General features: G+C 41.3%; 1 protein-coding gene across 1 annotated transcript; it reads right to left on the bottom strand.

Moving 5' to 3' along the window:
- Window positions 1-10793: 10793 nt before the first annotated feature.
- Window positions 10794-11390, bottom strand: LOC138894172 (uncharacterized). Its single transcript, XM_070178854.1, has one exon. The coding sequence runs from the start codon at window positions 11388-11390 to the stop codon at window positions 10794-10796; it is 597 nt and encodes a 198-aa protein (XP_070034955.1).
- Between the last annotated feature and the right edge of the window lie 481 nt (window positions 11391-11871).

Below are 11871 nucleotides of genomic sequence, written 5' to 3'. Positions count from 1 at the left end.
AGACCGGATGATGCAAGCAAAATGGGTGAAATCAATGAAGAACATAGGTGAAAGCAGTAAGGATTTTACCTAAGAGGGGGAAGTTGATCGTTGAAGGCAAAAACCATTGGATAAAAGCACTAATGTCCAGAGGTCACTTCGTTTGACCTCTAGACAAAGAATAACGATGATAATGTTGAAGAAATGGCCGTGCATGCCATGGATTTGAAAGACCACAACAGAGGTGCACGCGATTTGAAGTTTCATCGTCTAGCTAGGGTTCTGGAATTTGGGGATTTTGAATCTTAGTGATGGAATAAGTAAGGAACCGGGGGGATTCACGGATTTAGAGAGCAATGAGAATGATTTCTTGGCCGATTCATGACCTTGCACGAATTTATGCAAGGTTTTTGATTGATTGGGTCTATGGATTTGAGAGAAAAGGGAGAGGAAGAGGAAAAGGGGCGGCTAAGTCAAAGAGAGAATGATTTAGGGTTTGGGATAAGGTTGGGTCGTCTCTAGGGTTAAGAAGGATGGGAATGATCTGGGCCGTTGGATCTTTTGATCAACGACCTTGATAATCGAAGGATTAAAATGTTTTAATGAAAAAATATGAGGGTCGTTGGATCTCTGTGTTTCAACGACGGAGATTAGACCTGGCCAGCGTTAAAATTAAAAGAGAAACGAGATAAAATGTGGGCCGTTGATCAAATAAATTAACGACTCAGATGGATGTGTGCTTCTTGTGTGAGTGGTGAAGACGGGTGACGTGGTGAGTTTTGATTGGTTTAGGGAAGGTGGCGCGGATTGCCAAGGTAGAATAGATGGGTCGTTTGGACTAGGTCAGATGGATAATTGGGCTAGTGTTTTGGGCCAATTTTAATTTAAGAGATAACCATTTTATATTTAATTGGGCAATTGCAAAATTGTATCCATTTAGCCTTTAACTCCTTTAAAATTAAATTTAATTAAACTTAATTAATTTCAAAAAAATAAAAATTACAATCATCAAATACACTACTAATTACTATAATTAATTATTTATTAAAAATCTTATTTTCCAATTTATGACACTAATTTTGTATTATTTTGAAATAGTAGGCTAATTTACTAAAATTTAGGAATAACTTTTTAAGAATTGATTATAAAACTTATGAAATGAATATAAAGGTTATTTTAATAGTCTCAAAATATTAAGAGTAACATATTTATAATTATACAATACTAAATTATTAATATTGACATTATTAATTACTTAATTTATAAAATAGGTATTATTGATTAGAAAATATTTTCAACATATTTATCGTAAATCAATTAGTATAAGTAAATTAGTTTTAAAAGGGAGGATGAAAATTGGTCGTCAACAGCTGCCCCTCTTTGACCGGAGACGCTAAAAGAGTTTTCGGGCAAACAATTGAATCAAGACCAATTTTGTCCCGACTTTAGGCATATATTGCAGGAATGGCATATGGATTTGAAGAAGCTTATGAGTTGTAGAATTAAGGAAAGAGTTAAGGAAGGCTTTGGTGGAATTTTGAGACAACTGGGGCCAAATTCTGGCTTTGAATTGCTTACATACCTCGGGATTAACAAGGATCATGCCTCATGTAGTTCTAGAATGATGATTTGGAGAAGGCGATGCTTGCAGGACTTGCCCCAGTATCGTATTATGACGATACTGCAAGACGAGAAGATTTTGGTACCCGGAATGACTTCGGACTGTAGCTTGATTATGAGACTTGAACGATTTGATGATTTAGAGTTCTACTGATCGTTTTAAGTTTGTGTTTAGATCCTTGGCCCGCTTATGAGTTTGTTTTCCCCCATAGCTGTCACGACCCCATTTTCCCTCCGTAGGAAGTCATGATGGCACATAATCTCTTCGACTAGGTAAGCCTAATATTTGACAGCAATTAAACAAATTTAATTAACAAAATAATCAACCCAGTTTGATAAACTCATATAACTACTAAAAGGCAAAATCTCAACCATACAATTCCGAAGAACTGTGGAACAGAGTCATAAGCACTATGGAATAACTAAAACATCTGATACATCACTGTTTGCGAGAAAATACAACAGTAACTGAGAATAAGGGACGGGGACTCCGAGGCCTGCGGACGCCGAGCAAGTATACCTTGAAGTCTCTAGTAAATGCAACTAGCAGGAAATCTCTATCGACCGGCACGAACGAACGTACCTGGATCTCAATTAGGCCAATTCAACACTCGGAAATAGCTTTTTCCTTAAAATCTGCTTCCACATGGCTCAAATCCAAGGTTTGTTGGTGAAAATCCCCTTTCCAAATAGTCTCCTACCGAGTCTAGGGTTCAAAAATGAGAGAATGAACTCAAAAATTCCGTCCCTCAGCTATTTGATCAGTTGCAGATGTCGCAATTGCGACATGGGTTCGCAATTACGAACAAAGCCTCGCAATTGCGGCATTGAAGCTTGGGGAAACTCTTCGCAAATGCGAAGATTGGATCGTATTTGTGACCATTGTTGCCCTCCCAATTGCGACAAAATCATCGTAATTGCGAACCTAACCCATCCCAGAAACCTTCACAAATGCGAACATTGGGTTCGCAAATGCGAACCCAGTAGATATGGCCTACCTTCGCAAATGCGAACTCAGACCTTGCAAATACGAGTTCTGAGGCATGTGCAAAAAACCAGCAACCTTAAATTCCAACAACACTCCGCTAAGCATCTGAAAGTCACCCGAGCCCTCGGGGCTCCAAACCAAATATCCACATAAGTCTAAAAACATCATACAAACTTGATCGCGCGATCAAAATACAAAAATAACATCTAAAACTACGAATTTAACTCAAAAACACATGATTTTCAAAGAGATTTTTAAGATCTTCTAAAATTTCAACTAAGCATTTGAATCCTATCAAATTAACTACAAACGACACTAAATTTTGCAGACAAGTTCTAAATGCCATAACGGACCTATTCCAAGTCCCAAAATCAAATTATGAGCTCAATAGCTAAAAGTCAACCTACGGTCAAACGTTTTAATTTAAAATTGCCAAATTTGGGCGAATCAACACAAAACAACCTACGTACTTCCAAAATCAGTTTCGGGCATACGCCAAAGTCCGAAATCACGATACGAAGCTATCGAAGTCATAAAAACATAGTTCCGGGGTCGTTTTCACAAAATTCAAAGTTTGGGCAATATTTTCAACTTAAAGCTTCTAAGTCTAGAATCAAGGGTCCAAATCAACCCGAAAGCTTCCCGAAACAAAATAAATCCACCCCGCAAGTTATAAAGACATAAACACACAAGTGTGAAGCAATAAAAGGGGTAACGGGGTGCAATTACACAAAACAATCGCTCGGGTCGTTACATTCTCCCATGTTAAAACAAATGTTCATCCTCGAACGTGCATAAGGACATACCTGAAGTGGTGAATAGATGAGGATAATGACTCCGCATGTCGTGCTCGGTCTCCCAGGCCACCTCCTCGACCGGATGACCCCTCCAATGAACTTTTAATGAAGCAATATCCGTTGACCTAAATTCTCGGACCTGCCGGTCCAAGATGGCCACTGGCTCCTCAACATAAGACAAATCCTTGTCCAACTAGACTGAGCTGAAGTCTAACACATGAGACGGATCACCGTGATACTTCCGGAGCATAGAAACATGGAATACTGGATGAACTGCAGCTAGACTAGGTGATAGTGCAAGCTTGTAGGCTACCTCTCTAATCTTTTCAAGAATCTCAAAAGGTCCAATATACCTAGGGCTCAACTTTACCTTCTTCCCGAACCTCATAACATCCTTCATGGGCAAAACTCGGAGCAAGACCCGCTCCCCAACCATAAATGCAATGTTGCGAACCCTCCGATCCGCATAACTCTTTTATCTAGATTGGGCTGTGCGAAGCCGATCTTGAATCAATTTAATCTTTTCCAAATCATTCTAAATCAAGTCTGTACCCAATAGCCTAGCCTCGCCCGGCTCAAACCAATCCACCGGAGACCGATACCGCCTCCCTGAATGCTCGACTGGTAGCTGTTGTTGTAGGTAAACTCTGCAAGCGGTAAAAATTAATCCCAAGAAACCCCAAACTCCATCACACATGCACGGAGCATATCCTCCAATATCTGGATATTGCGCTCGGACTGTCCGTCCGTCTGAGGGTGTAATGCTGTACTCAACTCCACCCATGTGCCTAACTCACACTGTATGGCCCTCCAAGACCGCAATGTAAACTATGTACCACGGTCAGAGATGATTGATACCGGCATGCCATGAAGTCTGACGATCTCGCGAATAAAGACCTGAGCCAGATGCTCTGAAGAGTAAGTAGTCACCACTGAAATGAAATGAGACGACTTGGTCAATCTATCCACAATCACCCATACTTCATCGAACTTCCTCTGAGTCCGCGGGAGCCTAACAACAAAATCCATAGTAACTTGCTCCCATTTCCACTCTGGAATCTCTAGCCTCTGAAGCAATCCACTTGGCCGCTGATGCTCATATTTCACCTATTGACAATTTAGGCACCGAGCTACATACTCCACTATATCTTTCTTCATCCTTATCTACAATAGTGCTACCTCAAGTCCTGATACATCTTAGTGGAACCCAGATAAATGGAGTACTGCGAACTGTGAGCCTCCTGAAGAATTAACTCACGTAACCCATCTACATTGGGCACACATAGCCCGCCCTGTATCCATAACAAACTGTCATCCCCGATAGTGAACTCCTTGGCATCGCCATGCTGAACCGTGTCCTTGAGGACAAACGAATGGGGGTCGTCATACTGACGCTCTCTGATACAATCATATAGGGAAGACCGGGAAACCACATAACCCAAAACTCGACTCAGCTCCAAAACATCCAATCTAACAAACTGGTTGGCTAAGGACTGAACCTCCAATGCTAATGGCCTCTCTGCTACAGGTAGATATGCTAAATGGCCCAAGCTCTCCGCCTTTCGACTCAAGGCATCAGCCACCACATTGGCCTTCCCAAGATGATATAGAATGGTGATATCATAGTCCTTAAGTAACTCTAACCACCTCCGCTGCTGCAAGTTAAGATCCTTCTAGTTGAATAGATGTTGTAGACTCTGGTGGTCGGCAAAAACCTCACAAAGAACACCATACAAATAATGCCGCCAGATCTTCAATGCATGAACAATGGTTGCCAAGTCCAAATCATGGACTAGATAATTCTTCTCATGAGTCTTCAACTATCAAGACGCATAGGCAATCACCCTACCGTCTTGCATCAACATCGCGCCAAGGACAACACGTGCCGCATCACAATACACAATATAAGACCTCGAGCCCGTAGGTAACACCAACACTGGGGCTGTGGTCAAAGCAGTCTTGAGCTTTTGAAAGCTCACCTCACAATCCTCGGTCCATCTGAAAGGAGCACCCTAATCCCCTCACTCGACACCACATGAACCAAAAATGCCACCGAATCGAGCCAGAATTCACACTTTGAAAACTTTGCATATAACTTTTTCTCCCTCAAGTTCTAGAGCGTGATCCTCAAATGCTGCTCATGATCTTCCCGACTTCGGGAGTATACCAAGATTTTGTCAATAAACACAATGATGAATGAATCAAGATAAGGCTGGAATTCACTGTTCATCAGGTGCAAAAATGCTAATGGGGCATTGGTCAGCTTAAATGACATCACGAGGAAATTATAGTGACCATACCGAGTCATAAAGCCAGTCTTTGGAATATCCGGATCTCGAATCTTCAACTGATGATAACCTAACCGCAAATCAATCTTGGAGAACACTCTGGCACCCTGTAGGCTGTAGCTAATCAAATAGGTCATCAATGCATGGCAATGTATACCTGTTCTTCACTGTAACCTTGTTCAACTGACAGTAATCAATAAACATACGCATAGATCCATTCATCTTCTTCACAAACAAGACCGGAGCACCCCACAGTGACACACTAGGCTGAATGAATCCCTTATCAAGCAACTCTTATAATTGCTCCTTTACCTCCTTCAGCTCTACTAGGGCCATACGATATGGTGGAATAAAAATGGGCTGAGTGCCCGACAACAAGTCAATACCGAAATTGATATCCTTGTTGGGCGGCATGCCCGGAAGATCTGGTGGAAATACATCTGAAAAATCTCTCACTGCCAGAACTGACTCAATGGTAGAAGTGTCAGCACTGACATCCCACACAAAGGCTAGATAAGCATTACAACCCTTCTCAACCATCCACTAAGCTTTTAGAAATGATATAAACCCTGCTAGGAACATAATCTAATGCACCCCTCCACTCTAACCGTGGTAAACCTAGCATAGCCAACATCACAGTCTTGGCGTGACAACCAAGAATAGCATGATAGGGTGACAACCAGTCCATGCCCAAGATAACATCAAAGTCTACCATATAAGTAAAAACAAATCAACTCTGGTCTCAAAACCACCAATAACAACTAGACACAACTGATATACATGGTCCACAACAATAGAATCTCCCACATGTGTAGACACATAAATAGGACAACTCAAGGAATCGCGTGATATATCCAAATACAAAGCAAAGTGTAACGACCCAATCAGTCGTTTTATGTAATTGCACTTTGTTCAGCTATTTGAAGTCTTGAGTAGCTTCGTATGATGCATTATGACCTGTGTGGAGCATCAGTGTTAGTTTTCAGGTTAATCAGAATTGATTTGGGAGAAAGATTCTCAACTAGGAAGCTTTAAATTGGAATATTTGACCAAGTTTGACTTTTGAGTATTTGACCTCGGATTCGGAGTTTTGATGGTTTTGTTAGGCCCGGGTGGTGATTTTGGACTTGGGCGTATTCCCGAATTTGCATTGGATATTTTTAGAAGGTTTCGGCACTAATTGGTGAAAGTTGGAAATTTGAAGGTTTGGAATGTTCATGAATTTGACCGGGAGTTGACTTGGTTGATATCGGGTTTAGATTGTGGTTTCGGGAATTGTGATAATTTCGTTATGTCATTTGAGACTTGTGTGCAAAATTTGAGGTCATTCCGAGTTGATTTGATATGGTTCGTCACGAGTTTTGGAAGTTTAAAGTTCAAAAGTTCATTAAATTCGATTTGAGGTGCGATTTGTGGTTTTGATGTTGTTATGCATGATTTTAGGCCTCGAGTAAGTCTATGTTATGTTATGGTACTTGTTGGTATGGTCTCGAGGGGCTCGAGTGAGTTTCGGATAGGTTTGGGTTGTGTTGCGCTTGTTTTTGATATTTCAACGTCGTTTCTTCAAGCATAAATGGTATCACATTAAGCAAATGAGGTCTAATTTCTATTTTGATTAAGGCATTAGATCCGTATCGTAATTTTGGATCCATATATACTGAAATCATCAAGTTTCGATATCGTATGAAAAATTTATGGTCATTTGACTAAGAATTGGGTTGCCAGATTTCTTTCAGATTAATTACGAAATTGCCACTGAATTCGTAATTAAAAATCTGCACTATTTTCAAATGTTGAAACCAACATATCTCCTTCTTTATAAGGTCAAATGGAGTGATTCAAAAATCTAACTTGACTGGAATTTCACGAGAAATCCATTGGAGGCATCAATGCGAGTTTCAGGATTGTTTGTTACGAGAAACGAGGTAGAACAACTGGGTAGAAACATATACTATCGAGAGTTTGTTCATTTGGTCATATTTTGAGTTGGGGAGCTCGGATTTGGGCGATTCTGGAGGCGCCTTTTACCACATGGATTGGGGTAAGTGTTCTATACTCAATTTTTGTTATATTTCATGAATCCATCTTCGTTTTAGGCATTGGATTGATGATTCCAAAGTGAAATTTGGGGTTTTTTGTCTAAAATTTCATAAAGTGATTTTTTGAGTTTTGAACATCGATTTGGAGTCGGAATTGAGTAAAGCTAGTATGGTTGGACTCGTAATTGAATGGGTTGTCAGATCTTATGAGTTTTGTCAGATTTCGAGGTGCGGGCCCTGGTTTGACTTTTTAGTTGACTTTGGGCTTTTGATTAAAGATTCCACCTTTATCGATTGGATTTGTATACTTTGGCATTATTTGATGTTCTTGAGTTTCTTTTGGTTAGTTTTGAGCCGTTCGGAGGTCGGTATGCACGGGATGGCATTTTTGGAGTATTGTTTGGCTTGCTCGGTATTTGATTCAGCTTGTTCGAGGTAAGTAATACTTCTAAACTTGGTGATGAGGGTATGAACCCCTGAATATACGTGTTATGTGTTTTGTGTTTAGGTGACACACATGCTAGGTGACAAGCGTGTGGGCGTGCACCATGTGAATTATGACTCGGTTGACTCTATGGTACTGTGTAGTTACCCAATCTTATTTGTATCCATGAAATTTCTACGTGCTAGCGTAATTGAGATGTGATCCATGTTAGAAACCATGTTTAGGTTATATGCCTATCCTGTTGGGACCCACTGAGGTCATTTCTGTTGTTGAGTTTTTTGCTTAGATCTTATTTACATACTTAGTCATATTCATTCATTTGCATATCATACATCAGTCTCTATTATCATTTGTTGTAATATCATGTTATCATTGTTGTGCTGATTGGCATGAGATTTGTGATCCCAAGAGACTGGAGAGATTGATGACTGAGTTGGGGCATGAGTGACGGATTGTGAGTGATATTTAGGGGATCAGGCTACACGCCACAGTATATATATATATATATATATATATATATATATATATATATATATATATATATATATTATTTATGGATCGGCTTTATATGTATTATTATTATATGGATCGGGCTGCACGCCGCAGCAGGCCAAAAGAGCCTTATATATATATATATATATATATATATATATATATATATATATATATATATATATATTATTGATGGGATCTGGCTGCACACCGCAGCAGACCATGATGGCTTATATTGGCACTTGGGCAGGATCCGTCCCTCTGGAGTCTGACATACCAGCAGTGAGTGCAGTATTTATTGATTCATAACGGGATCGGGCTGCGCGCCGCAGCAGGTACCGTATAGTGCTGAGTGACTAAGTGTGCTGAGTGATTGAGCGGGATAAGTGGGAGTGTGAGATAGTGATATTGAGTACTCTAAGAGTGTGAGTACATGAGTTCATCACTGTGATGCATTACATTTGACATGCATACTTGACATACAAACATAGAGATACATTTCCTCATGTTACACAGTTTTGTGACATTTATGACTTCGCATGCAATTGACATGTAGGCATATAGATGTACATTCATCATGCTATCTGAGATTGAAACATCTTATCTGTTATTGAACGTTTTTGGGAAAAATCACAGATTTCTGTCTTACTCATATTTTGGTGATTTCGGTGAAAGATTTGGGTTTTACTGTTATACTTGAAAAGCATGCCTATTTTTCCGTAACTGTGAATGAGCTGAGCATCATATCTTTGAGTTGTTTATTGTAATACTTTTATTATATTGTTATGAGTTGTTGTTAGCTATTGGTGTTGGACTCTGACCGTTGTCCAAGCTCGTCACTGCTTTCAACCTGAGGTTAGGTTTGTTACTTATTGAGTACATGGGGTAAGTTGTACTCATACTACGCTTCTGCACCTTGCGTGCATATTTTGGAGCTGATATTGCTGTGTATGGTAGGAGCTAGCTTTGAACATGAACCTGCATTCCGGTTGTAGCTGCCTCACATTCATGGTAGCTTTAGATTTATAAAAATCTGTTTATGTACATTTCAAACAGATGATGTATTTATTTCATACTAGCTTTGTAAACTCTAAATCTTAGAAGCTCATGATTTGTACTACCAGTCCTTGGGGATTCCTTGTATAGAAGCCCAGATGCTCCGGTACGGAGGTGTGAGCGGCTGGTTGTGGAGGGCACAAGAAGAGGTAGAGGGCAGCCTAAAAAGTATTGGGGAGAGGTGATCAGGCAGGATATGGCGAGGCTCCAGATTTCCAAGGACATGACACTTGATAGGAAGATGTGGAGGTCGAGTATTAGGGCTATAGGTTAGGAGATAGTTGAGTCGTACCTTACTTCGTACTATTGTGGGACTAGACATGTAGGGTTTTTGTCTAAGATAGCTAGTGACAATGTTGTGTCTTACTATTTCGCTTTTCAGTGTAGGTCCTATTTACTAGCTATCGCTTTTGCTTTGCATCTTTCTTCTAGATTTCATGGTGTTCTTATTTTTCTTATGATTGTTGTGGTGATACTAATATTGTCTCCCTTTGCTTTGCATCTTTCTTCTGGATTTCATGGTGTTCCTATTTTTCCTATGATTGTTATTGTGATACTAATATTGTCTCCTTTTTGTCCTTTTGTCTTTTTGTTTTTTGAGCCGAGGGTCTTTCGGAAATAGCCTCTCTACTCCTTCGGGGTAGGGGTAATGTTTGCATACACACTACCCTCCCCAGACCCTATTTATGGGATTTTACTAGGTGGTTGTTGTTGTTGTTGTTGTTGTTGTTGTTGTTGTATATTATCATTATTTATCTCATTACATCTCATTTGAGTAGGATTGTTGCTAATTGGCTTACCTAGCGGGTTGGGTTAGGTGCCATCACGTCTAGTTGAATCTTGGGGTCGTGACATAAAGTAAGATGACATATATGAATAAGTGGATCGCGGATCAAATAAGACTGATGCATCTATATGGAAAATCAGAACCATACTTGTAAAGACTGAGTCTGAAGTAACTGCCTTTGTCCTACTCGGAAGAGCATAGAATCTGGCCTGGCCTCCCCCTCTAAGGCGACCTCTACCCGCCTGTCCCCCACCCCTAGCTGGCTGAGCAGGTGGAGCGGCAACTGGGGTAACAATTATGGCCTAAGAAGCCTGTGGACCTGACTGAATCCGCAAAGCCTGAGTAGTCTGGGAAGGTGCACCCCTACTGAGTCTGGGGCAATCTCTGACCATGTGATGGGTATCACCACACTTAAAACAATCTCTCGGTGGGTGTGGTGGATAGGAATGGCTCAGGCCTGGTCGGTTGGACTGACCGTTGAAGGCACCCCGTGCAGGAGGTACATTAGAAAGTGGCTGAGCAAAGTGTGCAACCTGGGACCTCGATACAACCGGAGCACCACTAGAAGATGGAAGTGCTGAATGAACTAGGCGGCTCACATAGCCCCTACCATGATGGGCTGAAGCTGCAGCATGACCACTACTAAATCCACCTCTTCCATGAGGCCTCTTGGCCTCCCTATCCTCTCTATCACGATCTCGCATACCCTCCAACCTCCGTGCAATCTCAACTACGTGATGATACGGAGTGTCTAACTCTAACTCCCTAGTCATGCTGAATCTAATACTCTGGTTGAGCCCCTCGATGAATCGACAGACTTGCTCTCTGACCGTAGCAACCAAGGCTAGTACATGCCTAGACAAATCACTGAATCGAACACCATACTCTGACACTGACATAGTACCCTGGCGCAACTGCTCAAACACCGCCCTCCAAGCATCCCGAAGGGTCTGAGGAACAAACTCTCTCAAGAAATACTCTGTAAACCGATACCATGTAAGTGAAGCCGCCTCGTATACCCACCACCACTGATATGCCGCTCCCTTCAGCTGGAACGTAGTAAAGGCAACCCACTCGTCTCCACAATGCCCATAGTGCGGAGAATATAGTGACACTCCTCAGAAAACCATGTGCATCCTCTGAAGCCAAACCACTGAAAGTAGGAGGGTGGTTCTTCTTGAATCTCTCGAGCCTGAGCTGCTCCTCCTCAGATGTTGCCGCCCTAACCACGGGCTGAACTAGAGCTACAGGATGTAACGGTATAACCTATGGGACCTGATCAACCCGAACTCGCTGCTCTGGGGTACGGGCCGCAGGAGTCTGTCCCCCTCCCCCAGCCTGAGATGTGGCTGGTGCAAGTGGGATCAACCCCTAATAAGC

This window comes from Nicotiana tomentosiformis, chromosome 6 (assembly GCF_000390325.3).
Source record: "Nicotiana tomentosiformis chromosome 6, ASM39032v3, whole genome shotgun sequence".
In the NCBI taxonomy this organism is placed as follows: Eukaryota; Viridiplantae; Streptophyta; class Magnoliopsida; order Solanales; family Solanaceae; genus Nicotiana; species Nicotiana tomentosiformis.
The sequence above is the reverse complement of the archived record's forward strand: the minus strand, read 5'-3'. Positions and strand labels throughout refer to the sequence as shown.